General features: G+C 65.7%; 3 protein-coding genes across 14 annotated transcripts; 1 reads left to right on the top strand and 2 right to left on the bottom strand.

The window, feature by feature from the left end:
• Positions 1-2,993: 2,993 nt before the first annotated feature.
• Positions 2,994-14,482, bottom strand: WDR97 (WD repeat domain 97). Its single transcript, XM_051831215.3, has 26 exons — positions 14,208-14,482; positions 14,001-14,137; positions 13,264-13,892; positions 13,027-13,148; positions 12,209-12,908; positions 11,986-12,128; positions 11,661-11,897; positions 11,498-11,588; positions 11,228-11,360; positions 11,015-11,136; positions 10,757-10,817; positions 10,438-10,587; positions 10,129-10,350; positions 9,931-10,053; positions 9,766-9,849; positions 9,030-9,161; positions 8,614-8,937; positions 8,332-8,526; positions 8,057-8,254; positions 7,847-7,968; positions 7,615-7,777; positions 6,942-7,387; positions 6,803-6,864; positions 6,630-6,718; positions 3,656-3,821; positions 2,994-3,553 (listed from the first exon to the last, which is right to left on the bottom strand). Exons 1-26 carry the CDS (start codon positions 14,335-14,337, stop codon positions 3,450-3,452), a joined length of 5,085 nt encoding a protein of 1,694 aa, XP_051687175.3. The 5' UTR covers positions 14,338-14,482; the 3' UTR covers positions 2,994-3,449.
• Positions 14,464-17,133, bottom strand: MAF1 (MAF1 negative regulator of RNA polymerase III). Of its 2 annotated transcripts, none has more exons than XM_051831305.3 (8): positions 16,777-17,133; positions 16,107-16,228; positions 15,885-16,013; positions 15,613-15,778; positions 15,402-15,523; positions 15,206-15,325; positions 15,012-15,128; positions 14,464-14,886 (listed from the first exon to the last, which is right to left on the bottom strand). In XM_051831305.3, the coding sequence occupies exons 2-8, from the start codon at positions 16,187-16,189 to the stop codon at positions 14,865-14,867; spliced, it is 759 nt and encodes a 252-aa protein (XP_051687265.1). In that variant the 5' UTR covers positions 16,190-16,228; positions 16,777-17,133; the 3' UTR covers positions 14,464-14,864. The 2 variants fall into 2 exon arrangements, with proteins under 2 accessions (XP_051687265.1, XP_051687266.1); XM_051831306.3 differs by having other exon boundaries at positions 16,107-16,224.
• Positions 17,037-26,228, top strand: SHARPIN (SHANK associated RH domain interactor). Of its 11 annotated transcripts, none has more exons than XM_089336565.1 (9): positions 17,037-17,176; positions 18,109-18,283; positions 24,084-24,221; positions 24,299-24,440; positions 24,540-24,648; positions 24,720-24,873; positions 24,949-25,067; positions 25,170-25,297; positions 25,803-26,228. In XM_089336565.1, exons 2-8 carry the CDS (start codon positions 18,202-18,204, stop codon positions 25,284-25,286), a joined length of 861 nt encoding a protein of 286 aa, XP_089192691.1. In that variant the 5' UTR covers positions 17,037-17,176; positions 18,109-18,201; the 3' UTR covers positions 25,287-25,297; positions 25,803-26,228. The 11 variants fall into 11 exon arrangements, with proteins under 11 accessions (XP_089192691.1, XP_089192690.1, XP_089192692.1 ...); XM_089336564.1 differs by lacking the exon at positions 17,037-17,176 and adding an exon at positions 17,299-17,432; XM_089336566.1 differs by lacking the exon at positions 17,037-17,176 and adding an exon at positions 17,299-17,432 and having other exon boundaries at positions 25,365-26,228.

The following is a 26,228-nucleotide window of genomic DNA, read 5'->3' as shown; positions in this document are numbered from 1 at the left end:
TTTATATAGTTTGTCCTTTATAACCGTGTTAAATTCTATCAACAGTCCCTACAGTGAATGTTGAGGTTTCTTGCAGCTTTCCCGAGAGACACTTAGCACACACTAGAAATGCGCGTATTTCAAGCGCACAGGGGCTGGTGCTGCGTGCAGCAGGCGAGCAGGTGCTCAGGCACCCACATCCCACTCTGGAGGGCCTGGTTGGAGTCTCGACTTCCTGCGAATGTGCCTGGGAGGCAGCACCTAATGGCCCGAGTGCTTGGGCCCCTGCCACCCTCATGGATGAGGATCCTGGCTCTTGGCTTTGGCCCGCACAAGCCTGCCTGTTGCAGCCATCTGGGCAATGAACCAGCAGATAGATCTCTGTGCCTTCCCTTTCTCTGTCACCGACTCTTTCAAGTAAATTAATAAATGTTTTTAAAAAGTAAAATATACACTTTGTTGGGTTTGATATTTTATATATATATATACATATATATCTCCCCATAAAACTGCCATCCCCATCAAGAGAACAGAGGCACCTGTCACCCCAAAGGCTCCACACATTCCTTTGTAACCCTACTTCTCCCCTCTCTCCCTCTCCCATTTCTTAGCAAACACTGACATGTTTTCTGTCATTATAGGTCAGTTTGAATTTTCTAAACCCTGTATAAATAAAGGGAATATTGTAATGGACTCTTGATTCTAGTTCCTTTCATTCAGTGTTGGTTGAGGTTGAGTGGAGTATTGGGTAAGGCTGGGCTGAGTGTGGGGGGACTGGGCTGAGTGTAGGGGGGACTGGGCTGAGTGTAGGGGGGCTGGGTTCAGTGTAGAGGGGCTGAGCTGAGTGTAGGGGGGCTGGGTTGAGTGTAGGGAAACTTGGTTGAGTGTAGGGGGGCTGGGTTGAGGGGGGGGCTGGGTGGAGTGGGGGGGCTGGGCTGAGTGTAGTTAAGGCTGGGTTGAGTGGGGGGGCTGGGTTGAGTGGGGGACTGGGTTGAGTGGGGGACTGGGTTGAGGGGAGGCTGGGGTGAGTGTAGTTAAGGCTGGGTTGAGTGGGGGGGCTGGGCTGAGTGGGGGGGCTGGGTTGAGTGTAGTTAAGGCTGGGTTGAGTGGGGGGCTGGGCTGAGTAGTTAAGGCTGGGTTGAGTGGGGGGGCTGGGCTGAGTGTAGGGGGGCTGGGTTGAGTGGGGGGGGGTCTGGGTTGAGCACAGGTGGGGTTGTATTGAGTGGCAGGTGCAGCTGGGTTGAGCCACGGCAGGGTAAGTTCCTAACTATGGAATGTGAAGGGGGCGGGGCATGCATCCTGTGCTTCTGTTTCGGAACCAGTGTTGGCTGACCTTTGTGCAGTTTAGATGTGTGCGGCTATGCTGGTTGCCAGCGGAGATGACAGGTGAGAGGCTGAGCCCCACAGGGTCTTGAGGTGCCAGTAAGTTGGGGGGCAGCCTCTGTGAGCATGGCTCTTGGAGAGTCCTCCCAGCCAGTTGTCAGAGGCAGAGCAAAGGTGGACCTGGTTTTCAAGCACATCCTCATGGTTGCTGGCACAACCGCACGTGGACAGCCGCAGCCTGGGGAGCAGGGAGCCTGGGCCCTTGCCGGAGCTGGAGCTGAGGTCGGTACAGGGCCATGGCAGGGGCCCAGATGCCACAGATTCCTGGGCACCTAGGAACAGGGCGTCTTCGGCTCTCAAGGATCAGGTACACGGGATGGCACGCGCCGTGGCTTGCAGTCAGCTCCTCTGCCCAGATCCCCAGAGCCTGCTTTGTGGGGAGCGGGGTGGCCACAGTGGCAGGCATGGATGCCCCACACAGACTCAGCCGTGTGGTCTTGCCTTTCACCAAGAGTGACACGGGGGACATCCCGCCGGCTGTGGCTGCACATGCCGTCTAGCCCACCTGGACAGGGCACACCTGGCCCACGCTGAGTGACTTCAGCCGGCCCGGTGCCCCTGAGAACCCCGCCTACTGGCGCTGTGTTCTCACTCCTCGGCGTCACGGCTGCCTGGACCGGCGTGAGGGTGACTTCAGGGGCCCTGGGGGAGGGCTCCCTCGACTCTCCCGGGTAGAACCTCGCGGCAAACCCAGCGGGGTCTCAGGTTTTCCTCCTGGTTTTCAAGCACAGGTTCCACTCGGTGCACGGGCACACGGCTGTGCGGGTTGTTGCCTCCTTCCTGGGGGCCTCTTGGTAACGTCTGTGGTTTGAGCAACACAGTCTCGGAAACGTGATCCCCAGAGGAACAGTGTTCAGAAGTGAGCCTTCACGAAGAGGCCGTGGGCCGAGAGGGCTGACATCGCTGGTTTGAGACCTCGAAGGGTCATTTTGACCACTTGTTTTTTTTTTTTTTTTTTTTTTTTTTTTTGACAGGCAGAGTGGACAGTGAGAGAGAGAGAGACAGAGAGAAAGGTCTTCCTTTGCTGTTGGTTCACCCTCCAATGGCCGCCGCGGCCGGCGCAATGCGGCCGGCGCACCGCGCTGATCCGATGGCAGGAGCCAGGAGCCAGGTGCTTTTCCTGGTCTCCCATGGGGTGCAGGGCCCAAGCATTTGGGCCATCCTCCACTGCACTCCCTGGCCACAGCAGAGAGCTGGCCTGGAAGAGGGGCAACCGGGACAGAATCCGGCGCCCCGACCGGGACTAGAACCCGGTGTGCCGGCGCCGCTAGGCGGAGGATTAGCCTAGTGAGCCGCGGCGCCGGCCCCCATTTTGACCACTTGTTTCTTGGACGGATGGATGGGTATCAGAGCACAGAGATGAAGAAGCAGATAAACTCCTACACTCCAGTTCAGTCCCCACATGCCCACAACAGCCAGGGCTGGGAACTCCACCCAGGTCTCCCACCTGGGTGTCAGGGATCCAGGTGCTTGAGCCGTCACCAGCGCCTCCCAGGGTTCACACAGCAGGAAGCTGGAGTCGGGAGCAGGGCTGGGACTCCAGCCCAGACACTCCCACACGCGACGCAGGCACCTTCACCACTAGGCCAAGGGCCTGTCCTGCCTCATGGATTGCACGTTGCATAAACCCCTTTAACAGGCGGATGTAATTATTTAATTCTTTTACATCAAGGGCACAAATGCCCAGGAGAGCCCCACAAACTCCCAGAACTGGCACTTGCCCAGGGTGGCCCCTTGGGCGGGCACTTTATGGTCTCATCCAGACCTGACCTTGTGTCCCACCGAAAGGGAGGAAAAGGGGGCGCCAGGCGGACAATCTGGGCAAATGGCGCCCTCTGGTGGGCACTTTTGTTTGCGCCCAAGATGTGCAGGTCAGGCCCACTGGCTCCCACAGGCCCATGCTTGCTTTGATGCCATGGGAGGCCTATATATAGTACCACCACGTGGTCACCAGGACGGGCACCCCCCACAGTCCCAAGACAGATGGGCAGATCGCAGCCTCTGGTGTGTGGCCATTGGCTCAGCAGTTAAGTCGCTGCTTGGGACGCCTGTGTCCCATGTTGGGAGAGCAGGGGTTCAGGTCCCAGCTACGCAGCGTCCTGACAACGCACATCCTGGCAGGCAGCAGTGATGGCCCAAGTGAACCAGTGGGTGGGAAAGCTCTGTCCCTGCTCCTCCTCGCTCTGTCGCTCTGCGTTCAAATGAGGAAATGGATCCCTTTAAAAAGCTGGTCATAGAGCTCCCCTCGTGCAGGACCCCCGTCCCATCCTGCGCCCTGGCCATCTATTCTCACCTGCACACTGTTGTTTCGAGAATGTTCTAGAAGTGGAACACGAGGCTCTGCAAGGGTACTTCAGGAAGTCTGGGGAGGAGCGGGATTTAGTCTCGCGGTTAGGACGACCGGTGCACTCCCGACTCCAGCTCGGAGCCAGCCGGTGCCGGCCCCAGGAGCTGGGCTCCTGCCAGCCATGGGGGAGAGGTGGTTGAGTTCCTGGCCCCTGACCTCAGCCCAGCCTGGTAGCCCCGTAGTATCGGGCACTGCAGGACGGGGTGTGGGTGTCCCAGGCGGCGCCTTAACCCACACCCTGGGGCGCTACTTTGAGGCTGATTTGCAGTCTTGTTGGCGGAGCCTGATGCATTTCTCCCGAGTGACGGCGGGGTCACTTCCGACCTCCTGGGCTGCCCCACCCGTGCAGAGACTGCGAGCCCACGGCAGGCCTCCAGCCTGGTGAGTCTCAGGTTCTCACGTGTAGGCAGCCCAGTGAGCAATGGCCGTTTGTCACAGTGGTTCTCAGTTGCTGAGGGTGAAGCCATGTGTGTGTATGTGTGTGTGCACGTGTGCGTGTGTGCACGTGTGTGTACACCCAGACATGGGTCTGTCTTTTTTTTTTTTTTTTTTTTTTTTTTTTTCTTGACAGGCAGAGTGGACAGTGAGAGAGAGAGACAGAGAGAAAGGTCTTCCTTTGCCGTTGGTTCACCCTCCAATGGCCGCCGCGGCTGGTGCGCTGCGGCCGGCGCACCGCGCTGATCCGATGGCAGGAGCCAGGAGCCAGGTGCTTTTCCTGGTCTCCCATGGGGTGCAGGGCCCAAGCACCTGGGCCATCCTCCACTGCACTCCCTGGCCACAGCAGAGGGCTGGCTTGGAAGAGGGGCAATCGGGACAGAATCCGGTGCCCCGACCGGGACTAGAACCCGGTGTGCCGGCACCGCTAGGCGGAGGATTAGCCTAGTGAGCCGCGGCGCCGGCCCGGGTCTGTCTTTTTTTTAATGTTTCATTCACTGGGGCCTGAGCTGTAGCACGGAAGGTAAAGCCACCGCCTGCAGTGCCGGCATCCCATATGGGTGCTGGTTCGAGTCCCACCTGCTCCTTTTCTGATCCCACTCCTTGCTAATGCACCTGGGAAAGTAGCAGAAGATGGTCCAAGTGCTTGGGCCCCTGCACCCACGTGGGAGACCCAGAAGAAGCTCCTGGCTTGGGATCGGCTCAGGCTCTGCTTCTCTGTAACTCTGCCTCTCAAACAAACAAATAAATCTGAGAGACAGCGTTACAGAGAGAGAGAGCTTCCATCTACTGGTTCACTACCCAGATGGCTGCAACAGCTGGAGCTGGGCCGATCCCAAGCCAGGAGCTTCTTCCAGGTCTCCCACGTGGGTGCAGGGGCCCAAGGACTTGGGCCATCATCTGCTGCTTTCCCAGGCGCATTAGCAGGGCACTGGATTGGAAGTGGAGCTCATATGGGATGCTAGCGCCACAGGCGGAGGCTTAGCCTACTAGGCCACAGCGCGGGCCCTGATGTGTCTGTAATGTTTCCATGTGCCTCTTGGACTTCTTGTGCGTTTTCCTTCAGGGCTGTGTGGGTTTTGCTGTCAACTGCGGGACTGCCTACTCGCTCTGGACGGATGGCAGAGCCCCCCTTCCTACTCCCTTAATGCTCACTAGGCTAATCCTCCGCCTGCGGCGCTGGCACCCGGGGTTCTAGTCCCAGTTAGGGTGCCGGATTCTGTCCCAGTTGCTCCTCTTCCAGTCCAGCTCTCTGCTGTGGCCCAGGAGTGCAGTGGAGGATGGCCCAGGTGCTTGGGCCCTGCACCTGCAGGGGAGACCAGGAGACCTGGCTTCGGATCAGCACAGTGCGCCGGCCGCAGCGCACCAGCCGCAGTGGCCATTGAGGGGTGAACCAACGGAAAGGAAGACCTTTCTCTCTGTCTCTCTCTCTATCTCAATGTCCACTCTGCCTGTCCAAAAATAAATAAATAAATAAATTTTTAAAAATTAAAAATTCCGCCAACGCCATGGCTCAATAGGCTAATCCTCCGCCTAGCGGGGCCGGCATACCCGGTTCTAGTCCTGGTCGGGGCGCCGGATTCTGTCCCGGTTGCCCCTCTTCCAGGCCAGCTCTCTGCTGTGGCCCGGGAGTGCAGTGGAGGATGGCCCAGGTCCTTGGGCCCTGCACCCCATGGGAGACCAGGAGAAACACCTGGCTCCTGCCTTCGGATCAGCGCGGTGCGCCGGCCGCGGCAGCCATTGGAAGGTGAACCAACGGCAAAGGAAGACCTTTCTGTCTCTCTCACTGTCCACTCTGCCTGTCAAAAAAAAAAAAAAAAAAAGAAAAGAAAAAGAAAAAGAAATAAAAAATTAAAAATTCCTGTGTAGATACATTGTTTCCTTTATGACTGCTTTGTGGGTGTGTGATGTTTCAAACTTGCTGTGCTTGCCTGTGCCATACCTTAGAAAGGGTTTGCTCTCATCCCGGAACAGGGAGGCGCGGTGGGGGTGGGGTCAGCTCACCTGGCGGTGGGCTTGAGGCCCACAGGGAAGGAGCAGGCCCCTAACCATAGCCAGAGGCAGGAAATTTACAGGAAGTCACTGCTGAGAGCCCAAGGCAGGGCACCCAAGGTGTGCGTGCAGTCTTGGGGGTCCCCTCAGAAGGCGTGTGTGACCCTGTACCCCACAACAGCACCCATCTCCAGGGACTGCTGGGAGAGTGCCCAAGACACAGCCAGCTGCCGCCTACCCCACACACACCTGCTGCCGTCAGGCCACCCACCCCGAGCCCGGGCCGCAAAGGTGGAGGCAACGCCCCATCTGCCGGCTGTGGCCCTGGGCTTTATTCCAGACGCGAGGGGGCAGGCAGGGGTCGGCCAGGCGGTCAGCCCAGGCCGTCGGGGTCTGCGCGCCCCGGCACGAAGTAGCGCTGCAGCCCGGGCTGCAGGGGCAGCGGGCACCGCGGGCGTGCGGGCTGTGGCCACCCCGCCGGAAACGGCTGTACCTCCACCCGCGGCAGCGGCAGCTTCAGAGCCCGGATGGAGCCGTCGAGGGGGCGGGTGCGGCCGGTGCGGAGCGCGGCGGGCATCCGGCCTGCGGGCGCAGGGGCAGGGCGGTGAGGCTGCCGGCAGGCATGAGGGTGGGGGTGGCGGTCCCGCCTCCGCCCCGCGCACTCACCCCTCGGCCGCTCCTCGGAGCTGTGGACCTCGGCCTCCTGGAGCCGGAGGATGGGGCAGCGCCTGGGGACGGCGGGGGCAGCGGGTCAGCCGGGCCGGCCCGTGGCCGCCCGCCCCCGCCGCCCGGGCCGCGCCCGCACCTGCGGTCGTGCGGCGGCCGCACCACGGTGTTGGGCTCGGGCGAGCGCAGGCGCTGCGCCTCCTCCCAGAGCAGGATGAGCTGCTGCGCCCGCTGCTGCTCGCAGAAGTAGTTGAGCGCGTCGATGCAGCCGAGGTCCAGCATCTGCCCGTGGGGCAGCTGCGGCCTCTCCGGCAGCGCCGGGGACGCGGGCGAGCGCCAGCTGGGCCTGGGCGTCCCGCAGAAGTTCTGCAGCGTCTCGGAGAGCGCGCGCTTGGTCCACCGGCTGCGCACCGGCTGGGCCTGCAGCTCCGCACCCGCACCCGCACCCGCCGGCAAGGGCGGCTCCAGGAGGTGCCGCCAGGGCACGGGGGACACCGGCGGCGCAGCCTTCAAGGGGGCCTCCTTGGGAGGAGTGGGGGGCGCTGAGGGCTCTGGCCTGGCCGCCTGCGCCTTCGTGATTCTTGTCTGCAGGAATCGGAGAAGCGCTCAGAGCTGCGGGGATGGGTGCCCCGCCCCTGACCGCGCCTCCCTGCCTCTAAGCCGCCCCGCCCCGCCCCGCCCCCCCCCCCCCCCGCAGGCTTGCAGCTGCCCAAGGAGATCCTGAAGGATGCCCTGGACGGGCAGCGCCTGTGCCACCCCCCCCAGCTCTGCCCCCACGTCCTGGAGGAGCCTGGGAGGGGGGTGAGCAGGACCTGCAGCTGCTGGATCATGCCCTCCAGCTTCTGACAGCACAGTGTGCGCAGCGTGGACTTGGAGCTGAGCTGGGCACCCTGGACCCAGGTCAGCATCTCCTTGAACAGGAAGCCCTGCGGGTCTTGCAGGCCCAGCCTGTCCATCAGCTTCTTGAGTTCTGGCCTGGGGCAAGGACAGGTGGTACGGCAGGGCCCAGGCAGGGCTGGGGGGGGGGGCGGGGGCGGGACGCACCGGCAGGGGTCTGGCGAGTAGAGGAAGTAGGACATGAGCTCCAGCACCGCGTCGTTCGACTCCAGGAAGCAGGCCAGCAGCAGCTGCAGCGCCAGCATCACAAACTGCTTCTGAGTGGGGTCCTGGGAGAAGCCGGAAGCCGGGCTGCGGTTGGAGGAGGAGGGGGCCCGGGGCGGGGCAGGCTGGGGGCGTGGCGAGCCGTGCGGTCACCTGGAAGCTGGGGGGCTGGTCCAAGTTAAGCAGATGCAGGAGGAGGTCCCGCAGCTGGCTGCGGAGGCCGTGGCCCAGGTCCGGCAGCAGCATCAGCAGAGCGTGCAGCATGTGCACGCGGTCTGCCCAGGAGGACGTGGGCAGCATGTCCAGCAGCACCGAGGCCAGTCCCTCCACAGTGCCCATCTCTGGATATGCCTGCGGTGGGGGCGTGCTGGGCCCCAGCTCGTGCCCCGCCCCAGCCTTGCTGCCCACCCATCCCGGGCTCCTCCTACCTCTAGGGTGATGACGGGGAACAGCTTTTTGAACCAGTTCTGGCTGACGAAGAAGTGCAGAAACTTGGGCAGGTGCCCGTAGCGCTCCTCCCACAGTGTGCGGGTGCGGGGGTACTGGGACTGAGGGTAGGCGCCCGTCTTGGTCCTGGTGGTCTGCTGGGAGCTCAGGGCTTCCGGGGTCAGCTCTGCGGTGCTCTGGGGGAGGCAGGGTCGCTGCAGGCCCCATTTCTTGGCGCCGGGGATGCTGAACCCACGCCTCCCGTGGCAGCCTGGGGCCTGTACCGAAAGCTTGGGCTCCAAGGACTCCAGCCGCTGCTCAGAGTGCAGCCTCTGTGGGCTCAGGGTCGCCGAGGAGCACACCACTCTCAAGTCCTCCTCCTCCTCCTCCTCCTCCTCCTCCTCCTCCTCCTCCTCCTCCCCTTCTTCCTCCTCCTCCGGTTTCTCTTCCTCATCCTCCTCCAGAAAAATCACCACCTTCTTCTCCTCCTCCTCCTCCTCCTTGGCCCTGGCCTTCCCGCGCAGCCACTGCAGCCACCGCCTCTTCCACCTGGCGTTGGACCGCCGGGGGTGATGCAGCCACAGGTCGTCGCCGCGGCTCCCACCTGGCTGCAAAGCCGAGGGCGAGAGGCGGCGTCCGTCGGGCGGTGGGCACGGCAGAGCCCTCCCCGGGCCGGCGAGCCCCCCGCCCTGCCCCTTGCCTTGCGTCTCCGGAACCGGGAGGCGAGCTGGGCCAGGGATCCCAGGCAGCTGACCTCGGCAGGCAGCCACATCTGCTGCAGCAGCATGGAGTTGGGCACAAAACCTGGGAAGCTGATGGGCAGCGGGCAGCCCTGGGGGCAGGCAGAGGAGGGTGGGCTGAGGCCCCGAGGTCCCTCAGCCCACGCTGGTCACCCACACGACCCCACTCAGCCCCCAGTCCAGCTCCACCAGCCAAAGTGCCCCCCCGTCAGCCCATAGACAGGCAGGCCAGATGGAGGGGTGTCAGTGTGCCGTCAGCCGTGGTACATGAAGACAGAGTCCTGCGGGGCCAGCGGGTGCTGGTTCTGAGAGTCTCCCCCCACCGGGAGCCCCCCGCAGGGTTCAGCCCTGAGACCTGGAAGGGGGAAGTCTCAGAACCATGGCTGGTGGGGGCAGGGCAGGAGCAGACAGTGGTCCCCTCCCAGGGAAGGGCCAGTCATGCCCCAGGCAGGTGTAGGAGAGGCGCCGAGGCCTGCCCAGGAGCCTGGCGGGTTTGGAGGGCCAGCTCCGCTCAGCCTTGCTCCCCTGAAGGGTGGGGCCTCAGGTCACCCAGGAGGAGCCGAAGGGGATGCCCACACCCAGCCAGCGGAGGCTCCTGCTGGCAGCCCCCAGACTCTGGTGCAGGCTCCTGAGCTGGGCCGAAGGCGGGCCAGACAGGGACAGGAAGCTGTGTGGCAGAGGGGGTCCTGGCCTCACCTTGTGGGGGTGTGGGGTGGCAGGAAAGAAGCCCCTGAGCTTGGACAGGGGCTCCCTGGGCCGTCGCCTCAGCAGCAGTGGGATCTGGGGAGGGGGATCGGAACGGGCTCAGCACACAGTGCGGCCCCCGACGCCCCGGGTACCTTCACCCGCCAGGCCCCTTACCCTGTGCTGCAGGTAGGACAGTGAGTCGGGGCCCACGGTCATCTCCCGCCGGACCTGCTCTGACTCCAGCAGCATGTCCAGCCCGAGGCCCAGCTCGTAGCTCAGGGAGGAGCGGACTAGAAGCTGGGACAACACAAGAGTCACGGGGCAGGGAGGCCGGCGCGGGGTCAGGCTGGGTGGGGAGTGGCGGGGCCTCACCTGGGACACCTTGCTGTGCACCTTGTGCTGGGTGGGTAGCAGGGGCAGGGCGACTCGGGGAGGGCGGGCGAAGCGCCGGGCCCGGGCTTCCAGGGCCTGTGGGGGCAGAGCTGTTGGCGCTGTCTGGACACTGGCGCTGGGCGACACAGTGTCCCCGGCCTCTCTCTCCAGGCCGAAGGCCGCAGTGGCCCACTCCTGGGATGCCCTTGCAGACTGGAAGTCCTGGGGTGACAGAGCAGGCGGGCTGAGTTGTCTCGGGGCAGAGGGAAGCCCCGGGTCAGGGGTGGCTGGAGGTGGCCCCACACCCACCAGCAGGCCGGGGCTGTGGATCAAACGGAGGTAACGGTCAAAGGCGTCCTGGCGCTGCTGCCTGGAAAGTGGGGGCGGGGCTTCAGGGACCACCAGCCCCAGCCTCAGCTGCTTTAGGTCTCTGTCCCGGGCCACGAGGGGCTCCAAGTCCTGAGGAGGTGGACAGGGGTCAGACTGTCCTCTCTCGAGCCTGGCCCACAGCTACCCGGGCACGTGCCAGGACCCAGGGCCAGCCCCAGGGACCAAGGGTTGTGGCCTAAGCCTGGGCAGGGGTCACAGCTGGGCCCTGGGGAGTCAGGGGTCTTAGGGCCCACCCCACCTCCTTCAACACCGGCTCCTGGGGCACTGATGACTGGTGACGGATGAAGGTCAAGGCCACACTGCAGACAGGGACAGGCAGAGGGGGATGGGTGCTGGGGGCATCCCGGGGCGGGGGGAGGAGCAAGCGAGGTGCAGGGACTGGGCTGGGCTGGCTCGCAGCCAGCCCCGAGGGGCCCTGGTGCTGGGGGCACACAGCTCCTGCCCCCACAGGGCTGGGGGGAGCCTCCAGGAGGGCCGGGCAGAGCCGCGGGCAGACCTGAGGCTGGCCACCCCGTGCAGGGTAGCGAGCCTTTGCAGCTGGACGGAAGTCAGTGGCTCCTTGCTGGTCAGTGGCAGCGGGGGGTCGTCCACCACGTCAGGTTCCTTCATGCACAGCTTCTGAACAGGGGCGAGAAACCCAGATTCCTGGCCTGGGTGGGGGACAAGTACCTGCAGCAGCCCCCCTGTCAACTCCTCCCTCCCCGCACACCTTAACCAGGTAGGACGTGGGCAGGTACAGCTTGTGGGACACCAGGCAGAGGTGGGAGCCCAGTGCCAGCACCAGGTCTCCACTGTTGTTGCAAAAGGCCAGGGCCTGCGGGGCACCGCCCAGCTGCAGGAGCCTGCAGGGTGCCCAGGGGCCAGAGTCCAGTCAGAGAGGGAAACTGAGGCAGCAGCAGGGCCGGGACCTGCCCCCCCAGTGGAGCCCAGCAGCTGTGCTCCACCCGGACGCCCCAGCCCGGCCCCGCGCCCTGCCCACCGCAGCAGGCGGTTGTCGGCGGTCCAGATGCGGACGGTGCAGTCCAGGCTGGAGCAGGCGTAGAGCTTGAGTGTGGGGCAGCAGCACAGGCCTGCGGGGGGCTCCAGGTCAGCACGCAGGCCAGCACGGCGGCCCAGGCCTGGCCACTGGCTCGCGCCCTCACCCGTGATGTGGTCCAGGGGGTCATCCTGGGGCCGGTGGTCGCAGCGCCGCTCACTGCCCAGGCCGAACTGCACCAGGCCGTAGGTGGCGCTCTCCGGGGCCTCGAAGCCCACGGTGACGCGTCTGCCCAGCGCGCAGAGCCAGGCGCCGGGGTGGCAACAGGAGAAAGTCCGCAGCAGGCTCAGGCTCTCTTCGGCGTAGGGGAAGACGCGCCACATCTTCACCGTCAGGTCTCCGCCTGTGGGACGGGTGTCGGGAGCCGGGGCTGGGCCCCCGGGGGTCTCCCAGGCCAAGACCCGCCCTGGGGCAGGACAGCAGGGACTGACCGGAAGTCACAATGCTGCTGCAGGTGGATGCGATGGCTGTGACCGGGCCCGGGCTGTGTGCCTCCGTGTGGAAGACGGCCTTGGACGTGGGCCCTTCGAGGACCGACAGCGAGCCGTCCGAGTACCCGACCACCAGCAGGTACCTGCGGTGGCCACAGGGCGTGTTGGCGCGGGCCCGGTCCCCGGCCGCCCTCCCAGCCCTCGGGCCAGCTCCGGCACCCACCGGTTCTTGTTCTTCCAGGCCCAGGACGCGGCGCTGTGGCGCGGCTCGCCCCCGCGCTCGCGCACGGCCTCCCAGGAGGCGAACGCGGCTCTGGGGTCCGTGAGGTGGCTGTAAAGGTGCAGGCAGCAGGGCTGCGGCGCCGGGGGCGGCGGCGGGCGCGAGCGGTACAGCACGCGCATGGGGCAGCGCGCGGCGTTGGCGAGCACCAGGTGCCCGGCGCGCGTCAGCAGCCACAGTGCCTCGCGGGGCAGGCAGTAGGCCACGCTGGCCGCCAGGTCCTCGGGCTCCAGCAGCAGTGCGCTCACTAAGCGCCCGGTCACTGCCGACACCAGGTAGACCGAGCCGTCCGCGCACGCACACACAAGGCGCGCGGGCAGCGACGGGTATTCAGGCGCGGGCAGCGGGGGCGCCACCTGCAGGTGCAGCACAGGTGCGGGCAGCTGTGCCAGCGGTGAGTGGAGCTCTCGCAGGCACCACAGCCCCACGCCGGTGGCGCACAGCGACAGCACGGGCCAGCCGGGGCCAGCCGGGGCCAGCAGGCGGTTCACGCGCGCGGACAGCGCATCCTGACACCAGTAGCACAGAGACACTTCGCCCACTTGCGCCGCCGCCTGCAGGTCCCACGTGCGCAGCGTGCCGTCCTGCGAGGCGGACACTACCAGCGTTGTGTTCGGGAGCACGGTCATAGCAGTCACTGGGCCTGCGGGAGGGGCGCGGGTCACTCGGGCGCATCCGCCCGGAGGGTTAGGGCGTCGTCGGCCTGGCTGTGGCGAGTGCAGCAAAGCCTGGCCAGGGCTGGCGGAGACGCCGCACCCCACCTGTGTGGCCCACGAACACCATCCGGATCTGCCAGTCGGCTTCCCACACCTTCACTGTGGTGTCCCGCGAGGCCGTCACCATGACCTCCGCATCCTCGCAATACGCCAGGTCTGAGATGGTGCTGTGGGCGCGGGAGATGCGGCGTGGTGGCGTGCGTGCCTGGCGCGCCCCCTGCCCCGCCCGTGGCTCTCCCCAGAGGCCCCATCTCACGGCCGCTTGCGCCCAGGCGTCCTCACGTTTTGTGCAGATCCCGGCGCACGTCCACTAGCGCCCACTCCTGAAGGTCCAAGGTGAGAGCAGCAGAGCCGTAGGCGGCCACACAGCGCGGGACGCAGTGGGGTGGCGCAGGCCACAGAGCTAGGCGCTGGAGCGGCCCCTCCAGGCCGGCCGGTGGCTGCAGGGGTGACCCTCGCGGCACCAGGCGGCGACCGCCTGAGCGGAACTTCCAAAGCGCCAGGCCGCCGCTCGCCTGGGCCACCAGCAGTAGCCCCAGGTCGGGCACCGGCAGGCAGCAAGTGGTCTCGTCGCTCGGCGGTCTGTCTGCCCCAGGCTTGCTCAGCCATAGCAGACTGAGGTCAGGCCGTAGGATGGCCAGCCCCTGGGGACCCCAGCCTACAAAGCGGCCCACCGCACCCAGAGGGCCCAGCACGGCCACCAGCCCCGTAAGAGCCACGGGGGCCAGCAGCTTGCCCTGCGCCCAGCCGTCTTTTCTGTGCAGGTGCAGGCGGCACTCGCCGTCCAGCACCACCAAGCGTCCTCCCACGGGGTCCAGCGCCACGGAGCGCGGCCCGGCTGCGACCTCCAGGCAGCGCAGGGGCTCCAAGCCGTGCGTCAGGCGCGCCACGCGCAGCTCGGCCCTCTTTTCCTGCGGGCGGGGACGGCAGGCCTGCGGTCACGACGGGAGGAGCGCGGCTGCCCGGGGTTTTGGGGAGTCTGCGCTGGGGGCCCCCGCACGCGCTGGGACAGGCTGCACCTTCTCCACGATGTCGCGAAGGCCCGTGCGTAGAAGCAGCCACAGCTGGCGGGCGCGGGCGCGCAAGGTCAGGTTTTGCCACCTCTGGTTGCTGGCAAAAAACTGCAGGTTGCGCTCCGGCTCGGTGAAGTACAGCTCTGTGGGCGGCAGGCGCCGTCAGCCCGGGGGCCCAGCCCCCGCGGGCCCCGCTCCCCGGCAGGGCCTCACCGTCCTCTTCTGAGAGCAGCCCGGGGTCTGGGACGTCGTAGGTGTCCGTGTCGTACAGGTCCACGTCCAAGACCAGGCTGTCGCCTTCGGCTGATAGAGGGTTGCTCGCGTCCAGGGCCTCCCCCTCCATCTTGGCAGCCGAGGGTCCAACAGCCCTGGGAGCCGCCCGGGCAGGGGCCGTTGCTAGGATTCCAGCGGACGCAGGCCCCGCCCCCACGCAGGCCCCGCCCCCGCGCCGCAATGAGGTCCACACCGAGTCACGCAAACTTTTATTTGAAACAAATGAGCTGCAGCGAAGTGACACTCAGTGCACGCGGCCCGACGGGCGAGGTGGGGGGCACAGGTGGGCGCCACGGGCCACCCAAGGTCAAAGCCGGTGACCGCTGGGTCCCGCTGGCAGGGGTCTGCGACCGTCGGCCCAGAAGGAAGTACAAAAATAAACTCTGTGGTGCAGCCGCCCCTGCCTGTGGCGGTTGTGTGGGCAGCAGGAGCCTGTGGCTGAGTGGAGTCCACAGGCTGCAGCCAAAGGGCTAGGCAGGAGTGGCCTTGGGCAGTGCAGGGTCTGGCCAGCAGCTGGGACGGCCCTGGGACCCTCAGCGGAGCAGGTCCAGGCTTGGTTGAAGCTGGATGAAGCTGGGGCCTCTGCTCTCCTCCTCGTCACATACAAATCACCGGGACTCTGGCAGAGGTCGGCACACGGCAAGCCTTGAGGGGCCACCACGCAGGAGGCCGGGCACAGGACCCCCGCCCCCGTCCCACCCGTCCCAGGCCCTGGGGACCTGAGCCGCAGCCCCCGTCACACACCTGTCCTCCATGGCACTGGTCTCCTCGGCCGCGGCCTCACTGCCTCCACCCCCGCTCTCCTCCCCCAGGTCCATGTCCAGCTCGTGGCCGGCCTCCGAGGGGGTGTAGGTGGAGCCGCTGCGGAGACACGGGGGCGCTCTCAGCCCCTCCTCCCCTCCCCCTGCTCTGCCGCGGGCCGGGCCGGGCGGACCAACCTGATGGAGCGGCAGCTGAAGAAGACGATGCGCTTGAGCCGCTTGTTGTAGAAGAAGTAGTTGAAGGACCAGAGGCTGCCGTCCTCCCCGAACGGGTCCGAGTCCAGGTCTGGGTTGTAGCTGCGGGGTGAGGGCGAGGGGTGGCGTGAGGCCCCGGGGCGCGGGCACGGGCCCCACCTGCGGGCAGCCGGCCCACCTGTAGATGTCACACTCGGCCAGGCAGATCTCCTCGTCCACCGCGTTCCACAGCTGCGGCTTCAGGGCCCTGAAGTCCTCCCGCACGGCCGAGAACAGGCTGCAGTTGACGGCGTTCACCACCTGGGGCGGGCACAGCACAGCTGACGGGGGCCCGGGGCGGCACGGGTGGGCGGCGGGGGCGGGGGCGGCCTGGGGGACCCGACCCTCACCCAGCTCAGGCTGGGCTCCCTGCTGAACTCGTGGCTGCGGGCGGTGCTGAAGTCGTAGTCGGGCCTAAAGGACTCGTTGAGCGTGGCGATCAGGTAGAAGAGGGTCTTGCGGCTGCACTTGTCGCTCAGCGGGCCCTCGTCCTCACCTCCTTGGCTCTTGCTCAGCCTGCAACAGGCAAAGCCTTGTCCCACCCTCGTCCCACGCTCCCCAGCCCAGCCCCCGCCCAGCCTCCGTCCCAGGCTGCCCCCTACCCCCACCCCGCGCCGCTCACCTGCTGGGGCTGAGGCCCGAGGTCTGGGGTGGGGACAGCGCCTCCAGCACGTGGGGCTGCCCGTCCTGGCAGAACTGCTTGAACATGTGCTTGTCGTCTCCCGCCATCTTACACGAGTAGCTCTCGATCCTAGGGGCGCGGGCGGGACCATGGAGCACCGGGCCTCCAGGCCCAGCTCGGGCCGGGGCAGGGGGCCCGGGGGCCCGGAGACGCTGGCCTCACCTGCCGATGATGTGCGCGTCCCCGGTCTCCACAGTCAGCTGCGAGTTGATGGCCTCGAAGCTGGAGTTCTCCAGCAGCTTCATGTCCTGGGAGGGGCGGTGCCCCGGAGGGGCCGGTGCTGCCTAGGGCGAGCAGGCGCGGCCATGGACACCTTCCCGCTAGGAGGAGCCGCTGTGGCCTGTCCCCAGCCTGCCTCCGAGCAGCCAGAGCAGCGGGGATGTCCCGTCGCCCGGGGGTGGCAGCCCCCGGCCCCCGTTCCGCCACACCCCTGCGCTGCCCCGCCATTTCCGGGGTCAGGCTGGGAGCCCACTGGGGGTCTTGTTCACCCTGGAGCTGCTGGTTCAGTTTCTCCCTCCCCATCCACAAAAAGCCGCGGCCCCCCACCACGGGCTGCGGCTCCCCAACGCAGGCAAGAACCTGCACGCCGGTCAGGAACCTAGGGGCCCCGCCAGGGGCGCCTCCCGTCCTGCGGGCTGCCGTCCGGCAGGGAGCGGGAGAAGCCCCGCGGGCGTGGAGACCCCGGCCCCGTGCACGGCGCACCTGCCGCGGCCGGGACTCCGAGTCCCAGGAGGCAGTGCGCCGGCGCGGCCGGACTTCAAGTCCCAGGAGGCAGTGCGCCGGGCGCCGGGCGCGGCCGCCGGGGGCTGAGGGGCACAGGGCGGACACCCACCTGCCTGGGCTGGGCCGGGCCGTGCCGGGCCGCTAGGCGCGGGGGACGGTGCGAAGGCGCGACAGGCTCCGCGCGGCGAGGGCGCCTCAGGACCGGAGGGCGGCGCCGTGGCCCGCGCGCAGGCCGCACTGTATCCGGGGGAAGCTCCGCGGCGACGTCCCGTTACTCCCGGCCCTGCCGGCCCATCCGGGTTGCCACCGCGACATAGCCTCACCCCGCTGCACAGCGCCCGCTCTCGCGACCGACCTGCCGCCGACCGCCACAGATCGGCCCAGCGAGCGAGCGAACCAGCGACCTCCGCCTCCCCCAGCCGGACAACAACAAGCGTCCGTCAGGCCCGGCCTCACGCCTGTGAATGGCCCGCTCCAGCCTCCGGGATCCAAAGCTCGAATAGCCATTGGTGGGCTTGCCCGCCGCTCAGTCCTACTTGCATTGCTACTGGCTAGAGGACCTGCCTGTCACTCCCCTGGCCCTACGAACCCGCCTTCCTCGCTGGCACTCATTGGTCGCGGCTTCCCCCGTTCCGCCCCTGAAGGGAGGGGGTCGCCGACCCAGTTCCCAGGGGCCGCGGCCCCGCGAGCGCGCCGTGTAGGCGGGGCCCCTGCCCGGCTGCCGGGCGCCGGTGGGAAGGGAGGCGTTCGGAGCGGCGCTGGCAGGTACTCGCCGCCAGGCCGGCGTCCCGCCCGTCCGACCCTGTCTTCCAGTTGTGGCCGGTGCCTCGGCCCCCAGCTCAGACGTAGCCTCCTCGGCTGTCCCGCTCAGGCCTCGGACCGGCCGCTGGCCTCGCCCGGACCGTGTGCGTGCCAGGCCAAGCGGGCGGGTCAGCTGGCCGCCCCGGAACCCCGGGCCCGCGGCTCGCGTTTCTGGCCGGTGCGGGCGCTTGGCGGCCCGATCACCCGGAAGCGGACTCGGAGCGCCGCGGCCCAGCCGGACTGGAGATGGCGCCGCCGGCCGGCGGGGCGGTGGTGGCGTCCTCTGAGCCGGGCTCGGCCGCGGCGCTCCTGGCCGTGCACGCCGCCGTGAGGCCGCTGGGCGCCGCGCCCGACGCCGAGGCGCAGCTGCGGAGGCTGCAGCTGAGCGCGGACCCCGCGCGGCCTGGCCGCTTCAGGCTGGAGCTGCAGGGCGCGGGGCCGGGGGCGGTGAGTGAGGGCGGCATGCTTTGCCCAGTTTGTGTTTTCTCACTGGAACCCGGGGGTCGTGCGGGTACCCGCGTCCCGACTCGCGGAAAGGAGGGAACCGTGCAGGTGGCCTCCCGCTGTCTCTTCCGGTCCTTCGGCGTCGTGCTGAGCGGGGCCCGGGTGGGAGGCCCTGAGCCTGGACTCTCCTCCTCAGGTCAGTTGGCAGTGGCCCCTGGACTCCGTCTGCTACACCGTCCGAGGCCCCGGCCAGCATGAGCTGCAGCCCCCCCCAGGAGGGCCGGGCACCATGAGCCTGCGTTTCCTCAACCCTCAGGAAGCTCAGCGGTGGGCAGCCCTGGTCCAGGGCGCCGCCATGGAGGGCCAGAATGGTAGGTGGCCCGGCCTCCCAGCCCCGGATGAGACTGGGGGGCTGGGCCCGCCCTCCCCTCAGCAGGGGCCTGCGGAGGGTCCCAGGAGGGAGCAGATGGAGACAGGGTCAGAGGTAGAGGCTGAGCGGCACTGAACCACGCAGGTGTGGAGAGGAAGAGCACACAGGGCCTGGGCGTGGTGGGAAGTGTCCCTCAGCAGTGTGGTGTCGGGTGGTGGAGGGACAGGTGTCCCCTGGAGTGTGGTGGTGTCGGGTGGTGGAGTGACAGGTGTCCCCAGGAGCGTGGTGGTGTCGGGTGGTGGAGTGACGGGTGTCCCCTGGAGTGTGGTGGTGTCGGGTGGTGGAGGGACAGGTGTCCCCTGGAGTGTGGTGGTGTCGGGTGGTGGAGTGACAGGTGTCCCCTCAGTGGTGGTGTCGGGTGGTGAGTGACAGGTGTCCCCTGGAGTGTGGTGGTATCAGGTGGTGGAGTGACAGGTGTCCCCTGGAGTGTGGTGGTGTCGGGTGGTGGAGGGACAGGTGTCCCCAGGAGTGTGGTGGTGTCGGGTGGTGGAGTGACAGGTGTCCCCAGGAGTGTGGTGGTGTCGGGTGGTGAGTGACAGGTGTCCCTAGGAGTGTGGTGGTGTCGGGTGGTGGAGTGACAGGTGTCCCCTGGAGTGTGGTGGTGTTGGGTGGTGAGTGACAGGTGTCCCCTGGAGCGCGGTGGTGTCGGGTGGTGGAGGGACGGGTGTCCCCTGGAGTGTGGTGGTGTCGGGTGGTGGAGTGACGGGTGTCCCCTGGAGTGTGGTGGTGTCGGGTGGTGAGTGACAGGTGTCCCCTGGAGTGTGGTGGTGTCGGGTGGTGGAGGGACGGGTGTCCCCTGGAGAGCGTGGTGGTGTCGGGTGGTGGAGTGACAGGTGTCCCCTGGAGTGTGGTGGTGTCGGGTGGTGGAGGGACGGGTGTCCCCAGGAGTGTGGTGGTGTCGGGTGGCAGAGTGACAGGTGTCCCCTGGAGTGTGGTGTCGGTTGGTAGAGTGACAGGTATCCCAGGAGTGTGGTGTCGGGTGGTGGAGGGACAGGTGTCCCCTGGAGTGTGGTGGTGTCGGGTGGTGGAGGGACAGGTGTCCTCTGGAGTATGGTGGTGTCGGGTGGTGGAGTGACAGGTGTCCCCAGGAGTGTGGTGGTGTCGGGTGGTGGAGTGACAGGTGTCCCCTGGAGTGTGGTGGTGTCGGGTGGTGGAGGGACAGGTGTCCCCTGGAGTGTGGTGGTGTCGGGTGGTGGAGTGACAGGTGTCCCCTCAGTGGTGGTGTCGGGTGGTGAGTGACAGGTGTCCCCTGGAGTGTGGTGGTATCAGGTGGTGGAGTGACAGGTGTCCCCTGGAGTGTGGTGGTGTCGGGTGGTGGAGGGACAGGTGTCCCCAGGAGTGTGGTGGTGTCGGGTGGTGGAGGGACATGTGTCCCCTGGAGTGTGGTGATGTCGGGTGGTAGAGGGACAGGTGTCCCCTGGAGTGTGGTGGTGTCGGGTGGTGGAGTGACAGGTGTCCCCTCAGTGGTGGTGTCGGGTGGTGAGTGACAGGTGTCCCCTGGAGTGTGGTGGTATCAGGTGGTGGAGTGACAGGTGTCCCCTGGAGTGTGGTGGTGTCGGGTGGTGGAGTGACAGGTGTCCCCTCAGTGGTGGTGTCGGGTGGTGAGTGACAGGTGTCCCCTGGAGTGTGGTGGTATCAGGTGGTGGAGTGACGGGTGTCCCCTCAGTGGTGGTGTTGGGTGGTGGAGTGACAGGTGTCCCCAGGAGTGTGGTGGTGTCGGGTGGTGAGTGACAGGTGTCCCCAGGAGTGTGGTGGTGTCGGGTGGTGGAGTGACAGGTGTCTCCAGGAGTGTGGTGGTGTCGGGTGGTGGAGTGACAGGTGTCCCCTGGAGTGTGGTGGTGTCGGGTGGTGAGTGACAGGTGTCCCCTGGAGTGTGGTGGTGTCGGGTGGTGGAGTGACAGGTGTCCCCTGGAGTGTGGTGGTGTCGGGTGGTGAGTGACAGGTGTCCCCTGGAGTGTGGTGGTGTCGGGTGGTGGAGGGACGGGTGTCCCCTGGAGAGCGTGGTGGTGTCGGGTGGTGGAGTGACAGGTGTCCCCTGGAGTGTGGTGGTGTCGGGTGGTGGAGGGACGGGTGTCCCCAGGAGTGTGGTGGTGTCGGGTGGCAGAGTGACAGGTGTCCCCTGGAGTGTGGTGTCGGTTGGTAGAGTGACAGGTATCCCAGGAGTGTGGTGTCGGGTGGTGGAGGGACAGGTGTCCCCTGGAGTGTGGTGGTGTCGGGTGGTGGAGGGACAGGTGTCCTCTGGAGTATGGTGGTGTCGGGTGGTGGAGTGACAGGTGTCCCCAGGAGTGTGGTGGTGTCGGGTGGTGGAGTGACAGGTGTCCCCTGGAGTGTGGTGGTGTCGGGTGGTGGAGGGACAGGTGTCCCCTGGAGTGTGGTGGTGTCGGGTGGTGGAGTGACAGGTGTCCCCTCAGTGGTGGTGTCGGGTGGTGAGTGACAGGTGTCCCCTGGAGTGTGGTGGTATCAGGTGGTGGAGTGACAGGTGTCCCCTGGAGTGTGGTGGTGTCGGGTGGTGGAGGGACAGGTGTCCCCTCAGTGGTGGTGTCGGGTGGTGAGTGACAGGTGTCCCCTGGAGTGTGGTGGTATCAGGTGGTGGAGTGACAGGTGTCCCCTGGAGTGTGGTGTCGGGTGGTGAGTGACAGGTGTCCCCAGGAGTGTGGTGTCGGGTGGTGAGTGACAGGTGTCCCCTGGAGTGTGGTGATGTCGGGTGGTGGAGGGACAGGTGTCCCCTGGAGTGTGGTGGTGTCGGGTGGTGGAGTGACAGGTGTCCCCTCAGTGGTGGTGTCGGGTGGTGAGTGACAGGTGTCCCCTGGAGTGTGGTGGTATCAGGTGGTGGAGTGACAGGTGTCCCCTGGAGTGTGGTGGTGTCGGGTGGTGGAGTGACAGGTGTCCCCTCAGTGGTGGTGTCGGGTGGTGAGTGACAGGTGTCCCCTGGAGTGTGGTGGTATCAGGTGGTGGAGTGACGGGTGTCCCCTCAGTGGTGGTGTTGGGTGGTGGAGTGACAGGTGTCCCCAGGAGTGTGGTGGTGTCGGGTGGTGAGTGACAGGTGTCCCCAGGAGTGTGGTGGTGTCGGGTGGTGGAGTGACAGGTGTCTCCAGGAGTGTGGTGGTGTCGGGTGGTGGAGTGACAGGTGTCCCCTGGAGTGTGGTGGTGTCGGGTGGTGAGTGACAGGTGTCCCCTGGAGTGTGGTGGTGTCGGGTGGTGGAGGGACGGGTGTCCCCTGGAGTGTGGTGGTGTCGGGTGGTGGAGTGACGGGTGTCCCCTGGAGTGTGGTGGTGTCGGGTGGTGGAGTGACAGGTGTCCCCTCAGTGGTGGTGTCGGGTGGTGAGTGACAGGTGTCCCCTGGAGTGTGGTGGTATCAGGTGGTGGAGTGACGGGTGTCCCCTCAGTGGTGGTGTTGGGTGGTGGAGTGACAGGTATCCCAGGAGTGTGGTGTCGGGTGGTGGAGGGACAGGTGTCCCCTGGAGTGTGGTGGTGTCGGGTGGTGGAGGGACAGGTGTCCTCTGGAGTATGGTGGTGTCGGGTGGTGGAGTGACAGGTGTCCCTCAGCAGTGGTGGTGTCGGGTGGTGGAGTGACAGGTGTCCCCAGGAGTGTGGTAGTGTCGGGTGGTGGAGTGACAGGTGTCCCCAGGAGTGTGGTGGTGTCGGGTGTTGGAGTGACGGGTGTCCCCTCAGTGGTGGTGTCGGGTGGTGGAGGGACAGGTGTCCCCAGGAGTGTGGTGGTATCAGGTGGTGGAGTGACAGGTGTCCCCTGGAGAGCGCAGTGCTGTAGGGTGGTGGAGTGATGGGTGTCCCTCAGGAGCGCGGTGGTGTCGGGTGGTGGAGTGACGGGTGTCCCCTGGAGAGCGCGGTGGTGTCGGGTGGTGGAGTGACCGGCTTAGATTCACACTGCTCTGACTCAGTGAGGCCCTGTGTGGTACTGGCTGGTGCAGATGGCGGGGAGGAAGGGTGTGAGATGATTGGGTGGCGAAGTGAGTTGGGTTCCCGCTGTTTCAGTGGCAGTGCAGAGTTCCTGGGTAGAGGGCCTGTGTGAGAGGACGGCAGGGGGTTGGGTCCGAGGCATCTGGGAGTAGCAGTCATCCAAGATCATCAGGAGAGAGGAGAGGGCCAGGCCCGTGGTGTACACCAGGGAGGGAAGGAGGACACACAAAGCAGACCAGACAAGTGATGTGTGAGAGGCCCAGGCAGTCAGTCACCCACCAGATACGAGGGCACTAAAAAATTCGTAGAAAAATTGAAATTAAAAGAGAAGCTTATTTGGTACAAAATATCTTTTTTTTGTTTTAGTTTATTTGAAAGGCAGAGTGAGAGAATCTCCCGTCCGCTGGGTCACTCCTTAAATGGCCATACAGGTCGTCCCAGGCTGAAGCCTGGAGCCAGGAGCTTCTTCCAGGTCTCCCCCATGGGTGCAGGGGCCCAAGCCCTTGGCTATCTCCCGCCGATCCAGCAGAGAGCCAGGTCCGCTGGTCTGGAACCAGTGCTAGCATTGGGTGCTGATGTCGCAGGCAGAGCGTAACCCGCCACGCCACAGTGCTGGCCATATATATATATAAAATCTTGTCTTAAAGCCAGAGTTATAAAGAGGAGGGAGAGAGAGAGATACCCATCTTCCATCTGCCAGTTTGCCCCCCATTGGCTTCAGTGGCCAGGACTGGGCCAGGCTGAAGCTAGTATACTCCTCCAGGTTTCTCACGTGGGTGCAGGGGCCCAAGCACTTGGGCCATCTTCCACTGCTTTTCCCAGGCCATCAGCAGAGAGCTGGATCAGAAATGGAGTAGCTGGGACGCGAACTGGCACGCATGCGGGATGCCGGTGTTGTAGGTGGTAGCCCCACCCCAAATTTTTTGAATCCATGCAAATTTTACACAAACTTCTCTCAAGACCATAAGTCTTTGCAGATGCCCCTTTAGCATGAATAAGGCCTCAAGCTCCCACCCTCCTGAAGCTTCCTCTGCCTCCCACTTGTCAAAAAACTAGAAGCGGGGCAGGCACTGTGGCGTAGCAGGTAAAAGCTGCACCTGCAGTACCGGTGTCCCATATGGGCGCCGGTTCTAGTCCCGGCTGCTCCACTTCTGATCCAGCTCTCTGCAGTGGAAGATGGCCCAAGTGCTTGGAACCCTGCACCCGTGTGGGAGGCCTGGAAGAAGCTCCTGGCTCCTGGCTTCGGATCGGCACACTCTGGCTGTTGTGGCCCCCTCTCTCTGCCTCTGTCTTTCAGATAAATAATCTAAAGTCTAAAACAAACCAACTAGAAGGGAAGCAGACATCGAGGACAGAGTGTAAACAAACTCCCATTAGATGTGAACAGAATGGGCGCGCGGGAGCTGGAAGGGGCCTTGCTGAGCGGGTGAGACCAGTGAGATTCGAGATTCCTAGCAGGAGCCGTGTGGCCGAGAGCCGTAAGGGGCTCTGCAGGGCCCTGGACGCACAGGCACAGCACTGGCGGCTGGGAGGGCCGAGGCCACCAGAGCTGCCATGGACTGGGCCGGGCGTGTGCAGTGCTGTGGGGAGAGGGGGGCCCCCGACTGCGGGGCTGCCTGTTGGGCAGCTTTGGCCGTCCTGTGTGGAGTGGGGCTGGCACGCGGGCCCAACAGCAGAAGGGGTCTGAAGGTGTCCAGGTCCCAAAGACCACACGAGTTCACTTCTAGCATCCGCAAGGGTCAGGCAGGGGACGACTTGGGAAGGTGAGGTGAGAAGACAAAGGCCTGGCCAGAGGCCCCGCCCATTGCCATCTTTCCTCCCAGGCAGTGGCAGCCCACCCCCAGCCCAGAGCCCAGGGACGTGCCCTGTTTCCCCACCCAGTCCCCCTGTGGCCCTCGCGCCCAAAGCCCCCCAACCCGAGGCGGATCCGCCCTGGAGCCCTGGAGACCTGATGGAGAAAGGTAAGGGCAGGAAGCCAGGCAGGGTTGGGGGAGCAGCGAGTGCCCGGCTGGGACAGCTGTCCTCCCTCGCCCTGCAGAAGAGCTGGTAGGACGCCTGGCCAGGGCCATCGCAGACGGGGATGAGGAGGGGGCGGCCCAGACGGCCGCCGCCCTGGCCCAGCATCACGCGGCCCTCAGCGTTCAGCTCCAGGAGTCCTGCTTTCCGCCTGGTCCGCTCAGGTGAGGCCCGAGACGCCGCCGTCACCCAGCCCGCCCCTCCCGTCACCCAGCCCCGCCCCTCCCGAGGGCCCGGGCCATCCCGATTCTGGTTCTGGTCAGGCTGCAGGTCACGGTCGAGGATGCCGCGTCGGCCGCGTCCACGGCGTCTTCGGCCCACGTCTCGCTGCAGGTGCACCCCCACTGCACCATCGCAGCGCTCCAGGAGCAGGTGGGCACAACCAGGGCTGCCGCTGGGGAGGCCACCCGGGGACACGCCCAGCCGTGACGCTTTGCTCCTAGGTGTTCTCGGAGTTTGGCTTCCCGCCCGCGGTGCAGCGCTGGGTCATCGGGCGATGCCTCTGCGTGCCTGAGCGCAGCCTGGCCTCCTACGGCGTCCGGCAGGACGGGGACCCCGCCTTCCTCTACCTGCTCTCAGCCCCTCGAGAGGCCCCAGGCCAGTCCCTGACGTGGGTGGGGCGGGCGGTGGGCTACAGCCTGGGGCGGCCCTGAGCCCCACCTCCTGTTGCAGGATGCAGCCCTCAGCGCCCCCTGAAGACAGGTGGGGACACGGGACACTCGTGTCCTCAGCCACTGGCGCCGCCCCGGGCTCCTCAGCCGGCCAGCTCCAGCCTCCCCAGCCCTCTTCAGGTGGGCAGGGACCCGAGTGGGCAAGGTGGGAATGGGCCGAGCCTGGGCAGCTGTGGGCACTGGGAGGAACAGGAAGCAGCCGCTGTGTCCCCGCCTCCCCAGCCCGGCTGGCCCTGTCCGTCCTGCACCTTCATCAACGCGCTGAGCCGCCCTGGCTGTGAGATGTGCAGCACCCAGCGGCCCTGTGTTTGGGACCCCCCGCCCCCAGCCTCCACCTAGACCCACCACAGGTACTGGGGGTGCGGTGGGGTGGGGGCGGGGCCGCAGCACAGCAGGAATGACTGTCTCTCCTCCCAGGTGACAACGTCCTTGAAGGCCCAGGGCCCTGGATTGCTGCGTGAACTTCTCAGGGGGTGGAGACTCGGGGTTCGGGGGAAGGGAGCGCAGCCAGTCATTAAAAACACTTAGCAGCGCCTGTGTCCCCTTCCCCACCTGTGTGAGGAGCCAGAGCTGCAGGAGGGGCAGGGCAGGCCCTCACTGCTGGAGCCCAGACGTGGGCCCCCAGTCTCGGAGGAGCAGACCCCGGGCCTCCAGGGGCCTCCCTGGCTGCTGCCGACCACCGGGCTGGGGCTGGGGCGCCCATGCAGGCCCTCTGGGCCCCTAGGCACACCGTCCTCTTCCGCTCGTTCCTGCTCCAGGCAGGATGACAGACCACCAGCAGCAGCAGTGGGCTTTGGGATGTTTTCGGGTAAGAGTATAAAAAGTTTTTAAGGCTGAGGGATCTCTGCCTGCCAGCTGCCTCCCCAAGTGCCACGCCAGAGCCAGAGTCAGGCGCAGCACCCCAAGCCCTTGGGCCAACGCCTGCCTTCCGGGAGCAGCGGAAGCTGGAAGCAAAGCAGAGGCAGGACTTCACCCGGGACGCAGGCACCCCAAGAGGAGCTCAGCCCACCCACCCACCCGGGGTGTCTTCAAGCCTGTGCTACCACTGAGGTCACACAACCCCCTTGTCACTGACGTGCTGCTGTCTAAACCCAGCCACTAACAGCAGTCTGGCCTGGGCCACCCAGCGGCCATGGTGGCCAGGACACTGTCCTGTCAGAAATCCCTTGATCCCCGGTACAGCTCCGGCCATTGCGGCCAACTGGGGAGTGAACCAGCGGATGGAAGACCTGTCTCTCTCTGCGTAACTGTCAAATAAATAAATAAATCCTAAAAAACAAA

Source organism: Oryctolagus cuniculus, chromosome 6 (assembly GCF_051225735.1).
Source record: "Oryctolagus cuniculus isolate XC-2025 breed Fujian yellow rabbit chromosome 6, ASM5122573v1, whole genome shotgun sequence".
NCBI classification, from domain to species: domain Eukaryota; kingdom Metazoa; phylum Chordata; class Mammalia; order Lagomorpha; family Leporidae; genus Oryctolagus; species Oryctolagus cuniculus.
Note: the sequence above shows the minus strand (reverse complement) of the source record. Positions and strands in the feature narration are given on the sequence as shown.

What these genes read in the sequence shown, in the direction of transcription:
- WDR97 (XM_051831215.3), bottom strand. Translation starts at nt 14,337, where the DNA reads ATGGAGGGGGAGGCCCTGGACGCGAGCAACCCTCTATCAGCCGAAGGC. An exon ending in CAGCAGCATTGTGACTTCCG is followed by an intron (nt 11,898 to 11,985) that starts GTCAGTCCCTGC and finishes CCCGTCCCACAG; the next exon opens with GCGGAGACCTGACGGTGAAG. An exon ending in CACGGGGTGGCCAGCCTCAG is followed by an intron (nt 10,818 to 11,014) that starts GTCTGCCCGCGG and finishes CCCTGTCTGCAG; the next exon opens with TGTGGCCTTGACCTTCATCC.
- MAF1 (XM_051831305.3), bottom strand. Translation starts at nt 16,189, where the DNA reads ATGAAGCTGCTGGAGAACTCCAGCTTCGAGGCCATCAACTCGCAGCTG. An exon ending in TTCAGCTGCCGCTCCATCAG is followed by an intron (nt 15,129 to 15,205) that starts GTTGGTCCGCCC and finishes GTGTCTCCGCAG; the next exon opens with CGGCTCCACCTACACCCCCT. An exon ending in ACCAGTGCCATGGAGGACAG is followed by an intron (nt 14,887 to 15,011) that starts GTGTGTGACGGG and finishes GACCTCTGCCAG; the next exon opens with AGTCCCGGTGATTTGTATGT.
- SHARPIN (XM_070075663.2), top strand. Translation starts at nt 17,715, where the DNA reads ATGGCGCCGCCGGCCGGCGGGGCGGTGGTGGCGTCCTCTGAGCCGGGC. An exon ending in GCCTGGACTCTCCTCCTCAG is followed by an intron (nt 18,109 to 24,083) that starts GTCAGTTGGCAG and finishes CTTTCCTCCCAG; the next exon opens with GCAGTGGCAGCCCACCCCCA. An exon ending in GCCTCCCCAGCCCTCTTCAG is followed by an intron (nt 25,068 to 25,169) that starts GTGGGCAGGGAC and finishes CCGCCTCCCCAG; the next exon opens with CCCGGCTGGCCCTGTCCGTC.